Source organism: Carcharhinus amblyrhynchos, chromosome 18 (genome assembly GCF_965287045.1).
Source record: "Carcharhinus amblyrhynchos chromosome 18, sCarAmb.v2.hapA, whole genome shotgun sequence".
In the NCBI taxonomy this organism is placed as follows: Eukaryota; Metazoa; Chordata; class Chondrichthyes; order Carcharhiniformes; family Carcharhinidae; genus Carcharhinus; species Carcharhinus amblyrhynchos.
Window position 1 is genome coordinate 44252739 of NC_137341.1, and position 22267 is coordinate 44275005.

The 22267-nt window shown below is 43.4% G+C and overlaps 1 protein-coding gene across 1 annotated transcript in view; it reads right to left on the bottom strand.

Annotated features, from left to right (window-relative positions):
• Window positions 1–10455: 10455 nt before the first annotated feature.
• Window positions 10456–22267, bottom strand: part of ccdc78 (coiled-coil domain containing 78) — a 40628-nt gene continuing 28816 nt past the window's right edge. The window contains exons 13-15 of the mRNA XM_080206139.1: window positions 20359–20440; window positions 14227–14327; window positions 10456–10768 (exon numbers count right to left, since the gene is read on the bottom strand). Of these exons, the coding sequence (XP_080062265.1) occupies window positions 10684–10768; window positions 14227–14327; window positions 20359–20440 (268 nt within the window). The 3' untranslated portion in view covers window positions 10456–10683. The remainder of the gene's footprint in view (window positions 10769–14226; window positions 14328–20358; window positions 20441–22267) is intronic.

Below are 22267 nucleotides of genomic sequence, written 5' to 3' on the forward strand. Positions count from 1 at the left end.
TCCATGTAGACAACATCCACTGCCCCACCCTCATCAATCATCTTCGTCACTTCCTCAAAAAACTCGATCAAGTTCGTGAGACATGACCTCCCCTTCTCAAAACCATTTTGCCTCTCACTAATACGTCCACTTATTTCCACATGGGAATAAATCCTGTCTTGAAGAATCCTCTCCAATAATTTCCCTACCACTGATGTAAGGCTCACTGGCCTGTAATTACCTGGATTTTCTTGCTACCCTTCTTAAACAAACAAACAACATTGTCTATTCTCCAGTCCTCTGGGACCGCCCCTGGAGCCAGTGAGAATATAAAGATTTCTCTCAAGGGGTCCCTTGCCTCTCAGTATTCTGGGGTTTAATCCCATCAGGCTCTGGGGACTTATCTACCTTAATGTTTCTCAAGAACCCCAATACCACCTTTTTGATCTCAACATGACTCATTGGAGACAAATATCACGAGGGGCCATGAGCTTAGGGTGAGGGGGGAGAAGTATAATTTGGATGCTAGAGGGAGGTTTTTCACACAGGGTCGTGGGAGTATGGAATGCACTACCAAGTAAGGTGGTGGAGGCAGGAACGCTGGACTTGTTTAAGGTTTACTTAGGCACGTGAGCGAAACAAGGATGGAGGGTTATAGGAGACGGTTTTAAATAAGGGTCAGAACCTCGGGACATTACTGGAAATCTAATGCTACATATGTTGATGTTTTGTCTCTTACTCCGCAGGTGCGTTGGTCCACCTTGTTATCTAACGAGGGGCATGCACACAGTGGGTCATGCGTGGGCTGCTCTTGGATGTTTTGAGAGTGGCCTAGTACTTCGCGTCATTTGTGTATGCTTAAAACTGGACCAGCAGATGGGCACCACAACAGCTCAGTGACTATCACTGCTAGCTGTGCAGATACATGGATTTGGGCCAGTGTCTGTGGGAGTTTGCGCATTCTCCCTGTGGTTGCATGGGTTTCCTCCGGGTGCTCCGGTTTCCTCCCACACCCCAAAGATGTGCTCTTAGGCTGATTGGTGTAACAAATTGTCCCTAAATTATTCTCCCCTGAATCTGGTTTCCAATGGGGGTACCATAAGCATAGACACGGGTCAAGGGAGGTGTAGGAAAAATGCATTGTTAAGATGGTGGCGTGGGCTCGTTGGGCCGAAGGGCCTGTTTCCTGTGCTGTGTTGTTCATTGTAAACTATCTATACATCCTTACCCAGACTCATCATCCACCAAGCCTTTCTCTTTGGTGAATACTGACGCAAAGTATTAATTTAATACCTCACCCATTTCCTCGAGCTCCATGCATAGATTCCCTCCCTTGTCCTTGAGTGGGCCATTCCTCTCCCTGGCTAATCTCTTGCTCTTTATATATATATATATATATATATAAAAAGAATTGGGATTTTCCCTAATCCTGTTGTCCAGTTCTTTTTCATGACCCCTTTTAGCCCTTTTTACTCCTTCCTTAAGTTTCTTTCTACTTGTATTCCACACTTGCTTCGTGTGTTCCTAGCTTTCCAGCTTTGACAAATGCTTATTTTTTCTCTTTGACTAGGCTCACAATATCTCTCATTATCCAAGGTTCCTAAAACTTGCCATACTTATCCTTCAGCCTTACAGAAAAGTGCCAGTCCTGAATCCCTATCAACTTACACTTGACAGCCTCCCATGTGCCAAATGTTGATTTGTCCTCAAACATCTGCCCCCAATCTACATTCTTCAGTTCCTGCCTAATATTATTGTAATTAGCCTTCCCCTGTTTATTAGTCACAAGTAAGGCTTACATTAACACTGCGATTAAGTTACTGTGAAAATCCCCTAGTCGCCACAGTCCGGCGCCTGTTCGGATCAATGCACCTAACCAGCACGTCTTTCAGACTGTGGGATGAAACCAGAGTACCCAGAGGAAACCCATGCAGACACAGGGGGAATGTGCAAACTCCACACAGACAGTGACCCGAGCCAGGAATCGAACCCGCGTTCCTGGTGCTGTGAGGCAGCAGTGCTAACCACTGTGCTTCAGTGCTTTACACCTGTTGTGCCTTGCTGCACAGTGTGCTCTTAACCCTTATACCGTGGACAAAGAACTGCAGATCAACTTCTTATTAATGCAATAATGTTTATTCATGTACACAATTAACATTAGTTACAGTAGTTACTTTTGCAGAACAATCAGAAGATTCAAACTTAACATTGGACTTTGATTTAACTGTGAGTGACTGACAAGTATCCAGGCAGATATTGGCCTGTGTCCATGTGTTGGTCTCTGCAGTTATCTCAGTGTGGTCTGCTCTTTGGTCTGATCCAATCCTCCTCTCCAGTGTCTGTTCTTCCTCCTCCTCCTCTGGATGGTCCAGGGTCATCCTTCACGGTGGTTGGTCTCTGGGGTCGCCGCTGCTGGTGATACTGTGAGGCTTAGCATCTTTATCCTTGGATTATTTTGCGTCCTTTAGGGTGGACCCTTGATCACTACCAATCAGTCGACCAGGGCTCAATCAACCTGAATGATGGAGTTCAATTGGGTGCTGCCACACTGATTTTGGGATGTGTACCAAGTGGCCATGCCTGTAGGTGCTGGAGGCACGTAGGTCACATACCTCCCTCCCAAATAAGTGGTTAAGGTGCCCCTTTGTCTGGTAAAAAGTATCAATGGACACAGAGAGTGTCCATTGTCTTCAGGATGGCATATTTCCTGGATATTCCCAATGTCTAAAGTTGGGGCCTGCTTGTCTCAGTCCAATATTAATTTAGGGTTGCAGCCTGTTTGTCTCAGTCTTTACACACACTTGGCCATCCTCCCCCATCATGCTTTGCAATCACCATCTTTGGTGGCCCTTTTGGTCACATATCTTAACAGGAGATTCTAGATTGAGTTTTTCAGGAAGGTCAAAAGGAGAGAGCGTAGAAGCTGGAGTCTGTGCTGGGGGAGGGGAGAGAATGGGGGTTAGATTCTGTTTGCAACGAGGGGGGAATGGGTGGGAGTAGAGGAGAGAGCATCTGAGTGTGTGTCCTTGGGGTGCAGAGAATGGCCAAGGGTGTGGTAAGGGAAAAGCAACCCTCAAGCGCTTCATCTCAACTCATCGTAGTGCTGGGGTAAACCATGTCATGAAGTGGGGAGTATCAGAGCCTGACTCGCTTCTCGACTTATCCCAAATCCTCATATCCCCATCACATGAGTTAGAACCAAAGGCCACTGGATCAATGCAGCCTCATCATTATTGGCCCTGACAACCTACAGGTGGACACCAATCAGCTGTGTGAGAATTTCACTGATCAGTAATTCCTGCAACCTCTTGTTGCAGGGTGGCACGTTGGCACTGCTGTCTCACAGTGCCAGGGACCTGGTTCAATTCCTGGCTTGGGTCACTGTCTGTGTGGAGTTTGCATGTTCTCCCCATGTCTGCATGGGTTTCCTCTAGGTGCTCCGGTTTCTGCCCGCAGTCCGAAAGATGTGCTTGCTAGGTGCATTGGCCATGCTAAATTCTCCCTGTGTACCCAAACAGGCACCGGAGTGTGGCAACTCGGGGATTTTCGCAATAACTTCATTGCAGTGTTAATGTAAGCCTACTTGTGACACTAATAAATACACTTTTAAAGTTCTTCCGACTCGGGGCAATCCTGGTGAAGGATAGTTTAGCTTGTAGGTATGTTCCAGGCAAATCTCAGTGCGATCAAGTAGAGCTCTCTCCTGCAACCAAATACAGCCTCTGGAGTTAACTGAGACTAGTTCATGATCATAACCAGGTACTATGACCCATGTAATAATAAACTGGGGTGTCCTCAGGGGTAGGGGAAAGGGAGGAGAAGAGAGCAACACACCCCAAATTGTAGTGAATTGCATCACTGTCAGTTTTCAGTGAAGAGCAGGCAATGAAGGTTCCCGTGGAGAAGTTCAGTTTTACTGTAAGGTGTGTGGAAAATCCAGGTTGCTGAGTGTTGTTACAGTCCAGCAGGCTAATATAGCAACTGTACTAATAGCGTGAATGCAACATACTGTTTTATAAAGTCTGCATCTCTGTTATCATCGGAGACAGTCCTTGGCTTTTCATTCTTGTTCACCTATTACAGGTATTCTCCCAATGGAGTTGGGAAGAGGAGTTGCTAAATAAGTGAGTGGGAGAAGAGGAGTTTAGGAAAAGATATGGTGGGGGAGAAGAGCTGATTATAATGTGTGTGTGTGTGTGTAAGGCATGGGGAGCTAAAGTTTGGGAGAGGGTCTTTATTGAGTTTTCTGTCATCAGGAAATATAGAGAGCTTGACTGAAAGCTGCATGACTTTGTGACATATCAATTTATAAAGTACTTTAAAAACAGATTTTCATATTTATACTATAATACATGATCTATAATACATGAACTTTAATAATATATCACTACAGTTAGGGACCAGACAGAAACTTCAAGGTTTAATATGCAATTAGTCTAAACCAAACTTTTGCATTTGATTTTGGTATTAGAGTGAGCAGAAGGTGTTTCACTCCAGGTTTGATTCAAATGACCCACTAGGAAGCTTTTATCAAAATGAACTTTATTTAAGAACACAGAATATAACAAAAAAGAATTAGAATAACTTTTACCAATGAAAATATTTAAACTAGACAAAGTTATCATTCTTGACAGCCAGCTATCTCTATTGTTCTAATTCAGCAGTATCCCCATTGACATAAATCCCTTCTTTAGGACCAGTTAGCACCAAAAACAAATATGTCAATGTGGATGTTAGATTTCCAGCCTTTTATTACCTCTGGATGGAGATCCAGACAGCAGTTTCCAGAGAAGGATATATCATCAAACAGCAGATCTTCAGAGAAGTAAACCTAGTCTCTGGCAGCTTCCAGTCTCCAGACTTCAGAGAGCGAAAGGGATACCTCTCTCCACAGCTTCCAGGAAGCAACTCACAAACAGCAGACACTCAAAGAAAGATCCACTCCCATACAGATAAATCTCAGCAAAAGATACTTACATCCTGGCAGATTCCATTCTCCAACTTCAAAGAGGGAAAAAGAGAGGCGCTGCTCTCTAACAACTCAAAGCAGCACCTAAATAGTATCTAAGCTTGAATTATCTGTAAGCCTAGCTCCACCCAGTTATGATCTTACCTGTGAATCAACCCAATCAAGGCCTACTCTGCAAAACCCAGTGAAACTATTGAAAACAACATTAGTCTAGATTCAAACAAACATTCTAGTAATTAGGAGCAATTATGCAGCTACAGTAACAATGCAGGGCTGCTGGACATAGACAAAAGGGCACTAATAAATAAAAAAAACTGTTAAAACAGATCCTGTTCAAGAAGCATGACAAGTACATTTCTTAAAGGCATAATATCGTTACACTACGAAAAGCATCACATTTATTTTGGTTGCATCTACTACAGGAAGGGGGAAGAAGATGCTCAAAGACAATGCCAATATTATATTTATAAATGATTCCAATTGTAACTTATTCCACAGTCCTCAAAATTCTTTACATTTGAAAATCAGTGCAAGGAGTTTCCTCACTGGGCTTCGCCAGTCAGTTGCTGTAACTGTCAAATGATCAACAATGTCTCTGGAGAAAGGGCTTTAACGGCTCTGTGTTATTTCCTTACTGGCATTTCTCCGGAATTTCCACCAATTGTTCACCAAAGTTACAACAGAAGATGAGAGAAACCTTGTGAAAGCACCCTCCACCATCCCTACCCCATCAGGATTCACATTTGAATCTATTCTGTCAGTACCCAGCAGTGTTTGCTTTGGCAAGGAGATTTGTTTTAATGTTCTGAGCATGGATAATATTCGCTATTAAAAATGGTCATTGGCATCAGATTTTAAGTTTTAAGTTTATTTATTAGTGTCACAGGTAGACTTACATTAACACTGCAATGGAATTATTGTGAAAATCCCCTAGTCGCCCACACTCCAGTGCCTGTTTAGGTACACTGAGGGAGAATTTAGCATGGCTAATACACGTAACCAGTACGTCTTTTGGTCCATGGGAGGAGATCGGATCACCCGAAGGAAACCCATGCAGACATGGGAGAATGTGCAGACTCCACACATGTTGTGGAGTTGCCGGCGTTGGACTGGGTAAGCACAGTAAGTAGTCTCACAACACCAGGTTAAAGTCCAACAGGTTTATTTGGTCCCTGGTGCTGTGAGGCAGCAGTGCTAACCACTATGCCACCCAGATATTATACTTCTGAGCTAAAGAAATGGAGACCATCACTTGTATCATCAGTAACTCATTTGGAACTTAACAAAGGTAGCATACTGTAAACTTGGGTAAGAGAAAAAAAAAATGCTTTGGATAATCTGACTGGAACAGAAAACTCAAGAGTTAACTAATATAGAGGGTACAGTAAATTGCCCCTTGGTGTCCAAAGATGTGCAGGTTAGGTGGATTAGCTATGCTAAATTGCCCCTTAGTGTCCAAAGATGTGCAAGTTTTAGGTGGATTAGCTATGCTAAATTGCTCCTTGGTGTCCAAAGACGTGCAGGTTAGGTGGATTAGCTATGCTAAATTGCCCCTTAGTGTCCAAAGATATGCAAGTTAGGTGGATTTACCATGCTAAATTGCCCCTTAGTGATCAAACATGTGCAGGTTAGATGGATTTGCCATGCTAAATTGCCCCTTAGTCAAGGGAATTAGCAGGGTAAATATGTGGGGTTAAGGGGTTAGCATCTGAGTGGGATTGTTGTCAATGCAGACTCAATGGGCCAAATGACCTCCTTTAGCATGTCGGGATTCTAAGATACAATTAACATTGCTCCCCGGATACGCAAAGCCTGACATGAAAGTGGGCGAGTTGAAAAGACACACTGAGAGAGCTGGAAGGCAACAAGAGAATTTGCTGAATTGATTCATTAAACATTTTCAATCATATAATTAAATATTATTACAAATTGGAGAGACGCAAACCAATTTTCCCAATGCCTGAAATTTTCAGTAATTATAATCTATCAGAGGTTCCTATGCAATCAGCTAAAGGATGGTCCCTGTTCATTATCAGCAGCTTTGGAGCATGCAAGTGTTTGAAAGTAATCACCTGAGGCCTGAGCAATTCATCTTGAAGTGGGAAACAAGGCATAAAAGTGATTGGCTTTAATGTTTCTGCAGTTGGGAGGAAGGCTCAGCAAGACATCTGATGTAATTGCATTTCCCAGATATTAATTCCTCCGTGATGTATGCTTGGAAGTCTCCCTGTGGTCAATTATGGGATTACTTTGAGTATCCATAATTGTATCACAGTCAAAGCTGAAGGATGACTGTTTTGTTCTAGCTGCCACTGTCCACTTTACCACCAATTGCTCACAAAGGCAATGAAGTTAAAGTGATAGTGAAGTTGCCTGAATAATCCTATGGGTTATACAGCAGGGGAAAAGAGCTACCTGGGATTGATTTCAAGGCGCCAGTTCCCCTTGCAGTTTATGATGATGATTTTTTTTTAATCGTTCGTTCATGGGATGTGGGCCTCGCTGACTGGCCTTCATTTGTTGCCCATCCTGAGGGCATTTCCGAGTCATTCATTGAGTTATAAGGAGAGGTTGGATAGACTGGGACTTTTTTCCCTGGAGTGTAGGAGTCTTAGGGGTGATCTTATAGAGGTCTACAAAATAATGAGGGGCACAGATCAGCTAGACAGTCAACATCTTTTCCCAAAGATAGGGGAGTCCAAAACTAGAAGGCATAGGTTTAGGGTGAGGGGGGAGAGACGCAAAAGGATCCAGAGGGGCAATATTTTCACACACAGGGTGCTGAGTGTCTCGAACAAGCTGGCAGAGGTAGTAGTAGAGGTGGGTACAATTTTGTCTTCTAAAAAGCAGTTAGGGAGTTACATGGATAAGATGGGTACAGAGGGATATGGGCCAAATGCAGGAAATTGGGACTAGCATCGTGGTTAAAAAAAAGGGCGGCATGGACAAGTTGGGCCAAAGGGCCTATTTCCATGCTGAAAATTCTGTGATTCTAAGAGTCAACCACATTGCTGTAACCCTGGAGTCACATGTAGGCCAGACCAGGTAAAGACGGCAGATCTCCTTCCCTGAAGGACATTAGTGAACCAGATCAGTTTTATACCACTCAACAATGGTTTCATGGTCATCAATAGATTCTTAATTCCAGATTATTTTTAATTCAAACTTCATCATCTGCCATGATGGGACTTGAACCAGGTTCCCTGAATATTGGATTACTAGTCCAGCAACAATACCACTGTGCCACAATACCACCAAAACTTATAAAACTCTAACAGGGTTAGACCAGGGTGGATTCAGAAAGAATGTTCCGGATGGTGAGGGATTCCAGAGCTCGGGGTCAGAGTTTGAGGATAAGGGGTAAACCTTTTAGAATTGAGGTGAGGAGAAATTTCTTACTCCAGAGGGTGGAGAATTCAGTCCCACAGAAAATAATTGGGGCCAAAATGTTGTCTGATTTCAGGAAGAAATTAGATATAGCTCTTGGGGCTAAAGGGATCAAGGGATATGGGGAGAAGGTGGGTTCAGGATATTGAATTCAATGAATAGTCGTGATCAAAATGAATGGCGGAGCAGGCTCAGAGGGCTGAATGGCCTACTCCTGCCTCTAGTTTCTAGGTTAAACCGAGTCCCCTATTTATCTGTTTAGGTGGAAGTATAAGATCCCATGGCAGTACATTGAAGAAGAGTAGGGGAGTTATTTCTAGTCTCCTGGCCAATATTTATCATTCAATCAACATCATGAAAAAACGGATTATCTGGTCATCATAGAGTCAGGGGGGAATTTTCCCATTCCAGGAAGGTGGGATCAGGATATTGAGTTAGATGATTTAGATGATCGTAGACCTTTAGGACGGAGGTGAGGAGACATTTCTTCACCCAAAGAGTGGTGAGCCTGTGGATTTCATTACCACAGGAAGTAGTTGTTGCCAAAACATTGAATGTATTCAAGAGGCGGCTGGAACGGGGCAAATAGGATCAAAGGTTATAGGGAGAAAGCAGGATTAGGCTATTGAGTTGGACAATCAGCCATGGTTGTAATGAATGGCAGAGCAGGCTCGAAGGGCCAAATAGCCTCCTCTTACACCTATCTTGTATGTTTCTATGATCGGCCACGATCGCAATGAATGGCGGAGCAGGCTCGAAGGGCCAAATGGCCGATACAGCACTCAGTGTGCTTGCTGCCTTGAAATCACATGTATTATTCCCATTATTCTGAGTACAAACTGGTTTGCAAACCAGAAAATGGGGAGTGACGCAGGAAATGTATTTAAATTTAATCTAATAATGTCCTTTGGTCAGACATGATTTAATGATGAAAACCTAAATAAGAGTCTATATATTATATTCACAGACACGTAGAACAGTTGCTGAATATAGCAAGGTTGAGACTGGATGCCGATTATAATTTTTAAGTAGTTTATAAATAACTGATATTCACAAATATGATTAAATGCAATATGTTGAACATGAAGCAAGGATTCAGAGTTGGTAAGAGTTCAGACCTTCCGGGGCTGATGTTAGGAAGTGCTTTCTTACACGGAAAGCTAGTGGAAATCTGGAACTTTCTCTCCCATCAAATGCTGTTGAGGCTGGTGGTCATCTGAAAACACCAAATCTGAGACTTTTTGTTTTTTTTCCATTCTGCCATGGGATGTGAGCATCTCTGGCTCAGCCAACATTTATTACCCATTCCTAAGTGCCCCTAGGACTGAGTGGCTTAGCATTTCCGAGGGCAGCTAAGAGTCAACCACATTGCTGTGGCTCTGGAGTCACATGTAGGCCAGACCAGGTAAGGATGGCAGATTTCCTTCCCTAAAGGACAGTAAGTGAACCAGACGGGTTTTTGCAACAGTGGCTTCATGGTTATTATTATTGAACTCAAATTTCACCATATGCCATGGTAGGATTCGAACCCAGGTCCCCAAAGCATTACCCTGGTTCTCTGGATCACTATTCCAGTGACAATACCACTGTCTCACTGCGTGCCTTTGTTGGGCAAGGATAGAAAGGGTTATGGTCCCAAGGCAGGTTATATGTAGGTCCTGATCAGCCATAATCTAACCAAATAGATATAAAGGGATGAATAGCCTTTTTTTATTTCATATATGGGACATGGGCATCGCTGGCTAGCTAGCATTTATTGCCCACCCCTAGTTGCCCTTGAAACTGAATGTCTTGCTGGGCCATTTCAAAGGGCAGTTGAGAGTCAACCACATTGCTGTGGCTCTGGAGTCACATGTAGGCCAGACCAGGTAAGGATGGCAGATTTCCTTCCCTAAAGGACATTCGTAAACCAGATGGGTTTTTCCCAACAATGGTTTCATGGTCACCAGCAGATTCGTCATTCCAGATATTTTTTATTGAATTCAAATTCCACCGGCCAGCATGGCAGGATTCGAACCCAGGTCCTTAGAACATTAATGAGTTTGTCTCAATTAATAGTCTAGCGATAATACCACTAAGCCATCGCCTATTGCAAGGTACAGTTGAGACTCTAGTTTCTCATGGTATCACCCCACAATCTCTTATCCCGTGCCAGACCATCAGTAGTTGTACTTTTAATACCTTTAATTTATGTTGCAAAAGAGTGTCAGTAAAAGTGCCACTCTGTTATTTTACTAATCGTGCTGCTCTCTTTCCAATCACTTCGACTAACTGCTCGGGCGATTCCCGGCGACCTCAGGGGTGACTACATTCCAGGGTTGAGGCTCCCTGTGTGATTGACAAGGAAGTTAGTGGCGGAAAGCGTCAGCACTGGTTGCTCTCGGTACTTCAGTCCCAACGAGCTTACGGAGGTGAGTTATTTCCTGCTTGTACCTGCATTATTCAACGACATGGACAAGTGGAAGTGTAAATTAACAATAAAGGCCTGCATTTATATATAAAGCTTTCCACAACAACTGGACCACTTTGTACTCAATGAAATATTTTTGAAGCGCTGTCACTGTTATCATCTAGGAAGTACGTCTACCAATTTGCACACAGCCGACTCCCACAAACAGTAATCAGTCAGGGCATTGCGTATTGGAGTTGGGACATTATGTTACAACTGCATAAGTTGTTGGTGAGACCACAGTTGGAGTGTTGTGTACAGTTCTGGTTGCCCTGTTAGAGGAAAGACATTGATAAACTGGGAAGAGTGTTAAGAAGATTTACCAGGATATTGCCAGGACCAGTGGGTCGGAGTTATAGGGAGAGGTTGGCCAGGCTAGGACTTTATTCCTTGGAATGTAGGAGAATGAGAGGTGGCCTTAATGAGGTGTATCAAATTATGAGGGGCATAGATAGGATGAACGCACAGAGTCTTTTTCCCAGGGTAGAGGAATTGAAAATGAGAGGGCATAGGTTAAAAGTGAGAGGGGAAAGATTTAAAAGAGAACTGAGGGGCAACTTCTTCACGCAGAGATTGGTGCGTCTATGAAATGAGCTACCACAGAGAGAGAGAGTGGTTGAGGCGGGTATAACATTTGAAAAGCATTTGGATAGGTGCATGGATGGGGAAGGATTAGAGGGATATGGGCCAAAAGTGGGATTAGCTGGAAGGGCAGCATGGTCGGCATGTACCGGATAGGCTGAATAGGCTGTTTCCATCCTGTATTGCTCTATGACTCTACAGGTAGGATTTTACAGTCATCCCAAAACCGGAAAATCCCGCCCAAGGTCAACGCACCTTTCCATGGTCCGTCCCTTGCCCGCTATGATTCTGGTGGTGGGCAGAACGGGAAATCTCCCCCCATGACTCTATGATGACCAGATAATCTTTTATCTTTCATGATGTTGACTGAAGGATAAATATTGGCCAGGAGACCAGAGATATCTCCCCTGCTCTTCTTCAAAACATGGCCATGGGATCTTATATTTCCAGCTGAGCAGACAAATGAAGACTTGGTTTAACATAGAAACTAGACGCAGGAGTAGGCCATTTGGCCCTTTGAGCCTGCTCTACCATTCATTAAGATCATGGCTGATCATCAAATTCAATATCTTGATTCCCCCCTCTCCCCCATCTAGATCCCTTTAGCCCTCAGAGCTATATCTAACTTCTTCTTGAAATCACACAATGTTTTAGTCTCAACTACTTTCTCTGGTAGTGAATTCCACACATTCACCCCTCCCTGGGCGAAGAAATTTCTCCTCACCTCAGTTCTAAACAGTTTACCCCAAATCCACAAACTCTGGCCCCTAGTTCTGGGCTCCCCCATCTGGAACATTCTTTCTGAATCTACCCTGTTTAATCCTGCCAGAATTTGATAAGTTTCTATGAGATCCCCCTCACTCTTCTAAACTCCAGTGAATATAATCCAAACTGACTCAGTCTCTCCTCATGTGACAGACCTGTCATCCCAGGAATCAGCCTGGTAAACCTTTGCTGTACTCCCTCTATAGCAAGGACATCCTTCCCCAGATAAGGACACCAACACTGCACACAATAGTCCAGGTGTGGCCTCACCAGCAGCCTATACAACTGCAGTAAAACATCCCAACGCCTATACTCAAATCCTCTCGCTATGAAGGCCAATCTTATCCAAAAGATAGCACCTCTGACAATGCGGCACTCCCTTAGCGCTGCACTGGAGTGTCAGCCCAGATTTTCTTTCTGAAGCCTCTGTTGGGTGACTGGTAGAGAGCTTCAAGTTTCTAGGTGTTCAGATCACCACCAACCTGTCCTGGCCAATGCTATAATTAAGAAAGCCCACCAATGCCTCTACTTTCTCGGGAGGCTAAGAAAATTCAACATGTCCACTACGACTCTCACCAATCTATCTAGATGCACCATAGAAAGTATTCTTTCTGGCTGTATCACAGTTTGGTATGGCTCCTGCTCTGACTAAAACATGAGAATGTTTTGGAGGCGGATTCAAATGTGGTTTGAATAGAGTTGAATAATTAATGCAGAAATACATTTTTTTACAGGGCTACAAGGGTAGTAGGGTTAAGTGAGTTGCTTGTACAGAGGGCCAGCATGAACATGACAGGCCAAATAGCCTCCTGCGCTATAACCATTCTATCATTCTATGAATATAGACATGAGCCACATTTTTAACAAGCCTCTCCTTTCCCAGGTATTGCACAAGTCAAGAAACCTCCTCAAACCAAATTACTGATAGTAAATGTTACATTCAGACAACATAGTGAAGATAAAATATTCTAAAGCTTCATACAATAAATATTAATTTTCAACAGCTAACTTACAACGATTTATGTTCTCTAATAGAAGAATGAGTAATGCACTCACCTAAAAATTATCTATGCAATCTCAACATAATTATTAATCCATTTAAAACTGGTATTTTTCGACCTTGCTCGGTCAAGGCCGATAAAATCCTGCCCGAGGCCAATGGAGAATTCCATTCTACAAGCCACGGCTGCCCCACAGCAGTAAAATCCCGGCCTACGTTAACGGGTGTGTAACACGAATTTTGGACCATTGACTTAACTGGTAAAGAGGAGAAGGAATGATTTGCTTTGATCTGATTTGATTCGATTTATTATTGTCACATGTATTGGGACACAGTGGAAAATATTGTTTCTTGCACGCTGTACAGACAAAGCATACTGTTCATAGAGAAGGGAAGGAGAGAATGCAGAATGTAGAGTTACAGTCATAGCTAGGGTGTAGAGAAAGATCAAAGAAAGTTTAAAAGAGTGAGAATGGCCTTTTAGAACAAGAGTAAAAGATAGAATTAGAAGGTATGCTGGGCACAGCTTGCAAGACATCACCTCACTCTGGCCTCATCTCTTTCACTGGTTCGATTTAAAACATATTTCTGGTGTGATAAGAGAGTTACTGTTAGTTGATGATGGTAGATACATTGAGGAAGTTTTTAGAAATCATAGAACCCTACAGTGCAGAAAGAGGCCCTTCAGCCCATCGAGTCTTCACCAAACACTATCCCACCCAGGCCCTACCTCCATATCCCTACATATTATACCCACTAATCCCTCTAACCTACACATCCCTGGACACTAGGGGCAATTTCTTAGCACGGCTAATCAACCTAACCCGCACATCTTTGGACTGTGGGAGGAAACCAGAGCAAACCCACGCAGACACAAGGAGAACGTGCAAACTCCACACAGACAGTGACCCGAGCCAGGAATCGAACCCAGGACCCTGGAGCTGTGAAGCAGCAGTGCTAACCACTGTGCTACCGTGCCACCCCAATGGAGGAGTAGCATCAGTTAGAGGCAGGGTATAAACAAAGAAATCTGAACGTAGGTTTATGGTCTCATTCAACTGAAACCCCTCGATATATTGTGCAGTCTGACTTTACCTGCCCAGGTGATTGTCCACATATTCCTGCAGTTCAGCCAACTGCTCCTCTGCAACTGTCACTCGCGAGATTAACTGAATGCGCTCACGTTCCAATTCCTCCTGGGGATAAAACCTACCGTTAATATATTAACTGGTACTCAGACTCTCGGCTAGCCACACCCAATCTACTCACACTCTACAATGTAGAAGCCTGGAATTCGTGATGTAATTTATTTTATTTATCAATTTAATTTTTTATTAAATTTTATTTAAAAATTATAAATAAAATTTTATTTATTTATTTGGTCATCCAAATAAATACTTATTTATTTATCATTTTATTTATAGAAATCTCGTATACAGTTGTCATTAACATGTTTGGTGGGACTGCTGTCCGTGGCACAAGCTTTTGCAACAGACTTACATTAACACTGTGATGAACTTACTGTGAAAACCCCCAAGTGGCCACACTTTGGCACCAGTCCGGGTCACACTGAAGGAGAATTTAGCATGGCCAATGCACCTAACCAGCACATCTTTCAGACTGTGGGAGGAAACCCACGCAGACACGGGGAGAACATGCAGACTGCACACAGACAGTGACCCAAGGCTGGAATCGAACCTGGGTTCCCTGGTAGAATGGAGTTCACATTCAGTCCTTCTCTTTGTTGCTGGTGCCATTTGGAAGACTAGATGGGCCATATTGTAGGACTGCCCACAGACCATTCAGGATGCCATTTCCTGAAGTAAATCAAGTTCAACTAGCTAAGATTTTGCTATTTCACGCTAGTTTCTGTTGACAAGTACAGAAGATGCCCGACACCCATCCTGAAACATTGGCTCCAATCTCTCTTCACAGGTGCTGTCAGATTTGCGGAGATTTCCCAGCATATACTGTTCTTGTTTCACTATTTTTTTATTCATTCGTGGGCATCACTGGCCAGTCAGCATTTATTGCCCATCCCTAGTTGCCCTTGGCAAGTTGAGAGTCAACCACATTGCCATGGCTCTGGAGTCACATGTAGGCCAGACCAGGTAAGGACAGCAGATTTCCTTCCCTAAAGGACATTGGCAAACTAGATGGATTTTTCTGACAATTGACAATGCTTTCATGGTGGTCATTAGTAGCCTTTTCCCCTGGTTTCTGTGGCTATGACTCATCTTTCATTCCCTTACCTGACAGTATAAATATCTCCCACTTTCTATTCCTTTTTAAATTAAGTAAGTTTATTTATTAGTCACAAGTAAGGCTTACCTTAACACTGCAATGAAATTACTGTGAAATTCCCCTACTCACCACACTCAGGAGCCTGTTCAGGTCAATGCACTTCATAGAATCATAGAACCCTACAGTGTAGAAAGAGGCCCTTCAGCCCATCGAGTCTGCACTGAATACAATCCCACCCAGACCCTACCCCCGTATCCCTACATATTATACCCACTAATCCCTCTAACCTCTGCTACCCTGGACACTAAGGGGCAATTTCCTGGCATGGCCAATCAACCTAACCGCACATCTTTGGACTGTGGGAGGAAACCGGAGCACCCGGAGGAAACCCACGCAGACACGAGGAAAATGTGCGAACTCCACACAGACAGCGACCCGACCCGAGAATCGACCCCAGGACGCTGGAGCTGTGAAGCAGCAGTGCTAACCACTGTGCCACCATGCCGCCACTTAACCAGCATGTCTTTCAAACAGTGCGAGGAAACTGGAACACACGGAGGAAACCCACGCAAGACACATGGAGGACATGCAAACTCCACACGGTGATCCAAGCTGGGAATCAAACACAGGTCCCTGGCACTGTGAGGCAGGTGTGCTAACCACGGTGCCACCATGCTGCCCCTAGCTGTCAAAGCTTAGCTTTGACAAAGGGTCACCTGGACTCCAAATGTCAGCTCTTTTCTCTCCTTACAGATGCTGCCAGACCTGCTGAGATTTTCCAGCATTTTCTCTTTTGGTTTCACAGTCATCAGTAGATTCTTAATTCCAGATATTTTTATTAAATTTAAATTCCACCAAGTGCCGTGGTGGGATTTGAACCTGGGTCGCCCAGAACATTAGCTGAATTTCTGGATTAATAGTCTAGTGATAATCCCACTAGGCTGTCACCTATCCCAGATTCCAGCATCTGCTTTTATCCTGGTTTCTGTTTACTCCAGTATGTTTTCTCTTTACAGTTGATTCCATTATTTTACACTGGATGTAAGTGAGACTAATGGTTCTATAATTAGTTACAGTTGGCATATATACCAATGTTTTTATTCTTTACCCTTTTTAAATACTTGTCTGTTTATTATCAACTGGTACGCCAGTTTCCAGTGAATTCTTCGTAATGGGTTTCCACGTCCCAGGAACTTTTTCCCTTGTCTGTTCCATCATTGAGATAAATTAGGGTACATCTTCCATTTGTTTAAAACCCTTTTAGCCTGGCTAGGATTTCTAACCCATTTATATCTGCTGTTGATTTTATTATGACTGTCTGAGAAGGACATGGAGCTTGCGCCTACCATTGTGAACACCTACAGCGAGTAGTCATTCAGAAAATTGGTTGTCTTGTGCATATCCTCTATTTTCATTTCATTTCTGCTTTACGGTTTACTGTGTTTTAACTAGAAACTAAACTAGAAAGAGTGCCAAAGAGATTTACTAGGATGCTACTGGGACTTGAGTCATAAGGGGACGCTGGATAGAATGGGACTTTTTACTCTGGAGCGTAGAAGGCTGAGGGGTGATCTTATAGAGGTCTATAAAATAATGAGGGGCACAGATGAGCAATAAAGTCAATATCTTTTCCCAAAGGTAGGGGAGTTTAAAACTAGAGGGCATAGCTTTAAGGTGAGAGGGGAGAGATACAAAAAGGTCCAGAGGGGCAGTTGTTTCACTAAGAGGGTGGTGAGTGTCTGGAACAAGCTACCAGAGGTAGTAATAGAGGAGGGCACAATTTTGTATTTTAAAAAGCATTTGGACAGTTACATGGGTAAGATGAGTATAGCGGGATATGGGCCAAATGCGGGCAACTGAGATTAGCTTAGGGGTTTAAAAAAAAGTGCAACATGGACAAGTTGGGCCGAATGGCCTGTTTCCATGCTGTAAATCTCAATGACTCTATGATCTCTCTATCTGTGTTATTATTACAGAACTGGATTATACTGTCCTGTTTATCCCTTAATACTATTCTCTTTTCCAAAGTGTATCTTTGCTCCTTCTGATCATCCTTTTAACCAGTTTCTAGGGGCAGAGCACATAGGAGTAGGAGTTAGCCATTCACCCTTTCAAGCCCGTTCCATCATTCAATAAGATCATGGCTGATCTGGTTCTGATCTCAATTCCACTTCCCTGTCTGCCCCTCATAGCCCTTGATTCTTTTATCTATTGTTAAGAAGTTGCATATATAAGGTTAAAAATGGGGTGTTTGACAAATGTAAATAGTGAAAGGAAATGCAAAGAAACCAAAAGAAATCATATAGCATTGTCTCTTGAAAAAGCATGTGTCTTTGCGCTGAGGATTTTAAACCGCAAAAAGTTGGCTACAGAAGCCAATTTTGTAACGGGTGTCCAAAGCAACAGCCAGAGTTCCAGCAGAGCAAAACAGGTTTTTGAATTGGACCAGTGAGTTTAAAGCAAGCACTTAAAGACACAGAACCAACTGAATTCAAATTTGAGTGTTGTTGACAGCTTCAAGCCGGTCAGATTGCAGGAACTGTGAGATAATTCTAGGTATTTAAACCTGGGCAGGGGGAAGTAACGGTTAGAGAAACCTTGCCTCCTCTTTAGATTAAAGGAGGGAGAGGCAACTCTCTCATATGGAATCCTGCAGTGATATTTACAGCTTCATTAAAGCACCAAGTAAATAGGAAAGAGCAACTCAGAAAGTATTCCAGACCAGAGCATCAGAAGAAAGTTCATACTTCCAACAGACACCCTGGTATTATATTATTTGAGAGTGACTCTATTCTGTAATGATTTATTTCATTATTCCTGAGTGTTTCTTGTAATTGGAACAGCATTCTATTGGGGAGTTCATTCAGTTTGTTAATTGTTTTAATAAGGTTGTCCCCAGTTCTAAAAATAAAGACCTGTTAATTGTTTATGATAGTGTCCGATTCTGCTTTAATTAATTAAACAAAACCAGTAGCTTCCTACTATCTCAAGCACACTTACTTAAGATTACGAGGCACGGTATATCCCCTTGGGGGGGGATTTCAAATTCGCGGAGAGGGAAACATCATCTAAGCATCAAAACACTATCAAAAATCTGTCTAATTCTGCCTTGAATACATTCAATCACCCCAGTCTCCACTACCTTTTGGGGCAGAGAATTCCACATGATTTGTTGAGAAAAAAAACAATCTTCCCATCTCAGTCTTAAATAGAAGACTCCTTATTCTTAAACCATGTCCCCTGGTTCTAGTCTCTCCCACAAGTGGAGATATCCTCCTGGTTGCTACACTATCAAATCCTCTCTATGTTTCAGTAAGATCATCTCTCATTCTTCTAAACTCCAATGGGTATAGAAACCCTACAGCACAGAAACAGGCCATTTGGCCCATCACGTCTGCACCAACCACAATCCGACCCAGGCCCTACCCCCATATCCCTACATATTTTACCCACTAATCCCTCTAACCTACGCATCTCAGGACACTAAGGGGCAATTTAATATGGTCAATCAACCTAACCCACATATCTTTGGACTATGGGAGGAAACCAGAGAAAACCCACACAGACACAAGGAGAACGTGCAAACTCCACACAGGCAGTGACCCAAGCCAGGAATTAAACCCGGGTCCCTGGAGCTGTGAAGCAGCAGTGCTAACCACTGTGCTACCATGCCGCTCATAAATAGGCCCAACCTGTTCAATCTTTCTTCATGAGATAGGGCCCTCATCCTAGGAGTGAGTTGAGTGGACCTTCTCTGAGCTGTTTCTAATAAAATGTCATCTTTTTGTCAAAAAAGAGAACAAAATTCCACACAATATTCCAGATGTGGCCTCACCAAATGTGCCTTGAACAGCTGCAGTAAGGCTTCCCTATTTTTAATATTGCATTCCCCTTGCAATAAATGTTGTTTACCTTCCTAATCACTCACTGTGCCTGCATACTGGCTTTTTCATAGAATCATAGAATCCCAGAAGGACGCCATTCAGCCCATCGAGTTTGCACCAACAACAATCCCACTCAGGCCCTATACCTCTAACCCCACATATTTATCCCACTAATCCCTCTAACCAAGCATCCTGTGATGCTAAGGGGCAATTTAGCATGGCCAATCCACCTAACCCAGACATCTTTGGACTGTGGGAGGAAATCAGAGCACCCGGAGGAAACGCATGCAGTCAGGAGAGAACGTGCAAAGTCCACACAGACAGAGACCCAAGCTGGGAATCGAACCCAGGTCCCTGGAGCTGCGAGGCAGTAGTGCTATTTCGCAACCTCTCAGCATTTAAGAAGCAGTTCTGTTTTTCCAATCAAAGTGAATAACTTCACACATTATGTTCCATCTGCCATGTTTGTGCCCATTCACTTAGTTTATCTAAATTCCCTTGAAGCCTCTTTGCATCCTCCTCACAACTCACATTCTCACCTCTTTTTGGCATTTAGGGAAGGATTTTGACCCAACGTCTGTGAAGGAACGGTGTGAGTCAGGATGGTGAGTGGCTTTGGAGGGGAGCTTGCAGGTGGTGGTGTTCCCATTTACCTGCTGCCCTTGTCCCGCTAGATGGAAGTGGTTGTGAGTTTGGAAGGTGCTGTCTAAGGATCTTTGGTGAATTGCTGCAGTGCATCCTGTAGATAGTACACACTGCTGCTACTGAGCGTCGGTGGTGGAGGGAGTGGATACGGGGAGCAGACAGGAAAGTGGTATTGAGATCAGGGATAAGATTAGCTTTGATCAGATTGAATGACAGAGTGGGCTCAAAGAGCTGAGTTGCCTTCTCCCACTCCTACTTCCTATGTTCCTTAGACCTGAGGGGAGTTAAAATGAGCACATACGATGACACAAAGTCCACCATCGCATTTAAAGCAATTAGCAACCACAGTGTTAGTCATCACAAATTATTGGACAATTACGTTTTTAGTCCAAGGGGAGAACATTCTCTAACATAATATAAAATTGGTTCTGTCAAATTCTACCATGTTACACACCTGTGTAGAAAATGTAAAATCTCTCAGTTGTCTCTTTAGTTCACTCCAACTTTCATTATCAATTTTCCCATCAGTCTCTGCGCTGAAATGATTCAAAACAGTAAATTAGAACATTCTCGCTGTATAAGTTTCAAGGCAATCACAGGGGGGTTACAGTAGAGAGGAGGCCACTCTTGATGAAAAGAATCCAAACCAATCCCACTGCCCTGCATTCATCCCAAAACCTTGTATCCTCCTCTGCTTCAAGTGCCCATCTGCTCCTTCTTATTATCATAGAATCCCTATAGTGTAGGAGGAGGCCATTGGGCCCATCGAGTCTGCACTGACTCTCCAACAGAGCATCTTACCGGGCCCCTTCCCCCATAACCCCACGTAGTTACCCCACTAATTCCCCTAACCTGCACATTCAGGTGTAATTTAGCATGGCCAATCCACCAAACCTGCATATCTTTGGATTGTGAGAGGAAATGGGAGCACCCGAAGGAAACCCACGCAGACACAGAGAGAACGTGCAAACTCCACACAGAAGTAACCCGAGGCCAGGATTGAACCCTGGTCCCTGGTGCTATGAGGCAGCAGCGTTAACCACTGTGCCACCATGCTGTAATGGTGCCTGCGTCAATATCTCCCTGTAACAAAGCATTCCAGACACTAAAAACTCTTGAAAGAATTTTCCCAAAAGGTAAAAGCAATTTTTATTTCCAGCATTCTTGTTTCCTCGTTTTACTGTTTTTTCTCTTCTGAATCCAAGCTCCATCCTCAGTTTCTGGTGATGACTTTACTTTGGTGACATTTGTCACCAATTCCCTCACAAGAGGAACTTGCCTTTCACCCATCACCTTATCAAAACCCTTCTTAATTTAAATAAAGCTCGGCTGACTTCCACTAGACCTTCTCTGATCTAAGTGAAATGACCAAGTGGTCAAAATGTCTCCTCTTCTCTATGGTTTCTCATTCCCGTGATTTCAGAGAGCAAAGAACCTACAACACAGGAACAGGCCCTTCGGCCCACGATGTTGTGCCGAACATGACGCTAAATTAAACTAATCCCTTCCGCCTGCCCTTGGTCCATATCCCTTCATGCTTTACGTATTCATGTACTTATCCAAAAGCCCCTTCCACGCTCCTATGATATCTGCCTCCACCACCCATTAAAAAAAGTTTAAAGTTTATTTATTATTGTCACAAGTAAGGCTTACATTAACACTGCAATGAAGTTACTGTGAAATTTCCCTAGTCACCACACTCTGGCACCTGTTCGGGTAAATACACCTAACCAGCAGGTCTTTTGGACTGTGGGAGGAAATCGGAGGAAACCCACACAGACACGGGGAGAATGTGCAGACTCCACACAGACAGTAACCCAAGCTGGGAATCAAACCTGGGTCCCTGGCGCTGTGAGGCAGCAGTGCTAACAACTGTGCCACCCTGGCAGTACACTTCAGACATCTACCACTCTCTGTGTAAAAAACTTGCCCCTCACATTTCCTTTAAACTTTCCACCGTTCATTTTAAGTGCGTGCCCCCTAATGTTAGACATTTCAACTCTGGGCAAAAGATTCTGACTGTCAACCTTATCTATGCCTCTCATTACTTTAGAGACTTCTATTAAGTCTCCCGTCAGCCTCCTGTGATCCAGAGAAAACAACACTAATGGACACTTTCAACATCTTCTCAGCTTTCTGCTGGCTCATTTACATTTCCTTTGTCCAATTCCACCACCCTGATAGTATAAATCTCTACTGACTCTCTTTCCTCTCAGCTCTGACAAAGTCATCCAGACTCGAAACGTCTATTCTCTCCCCACAGATGCTGTCAGACCTGCTGAGATTTTCCAGCATTTTTCTCTTTTTGTTTCAGATTCCAGCATCTGCAGTATTTAATGAACATACTAGTTTGTCCAGTCTCT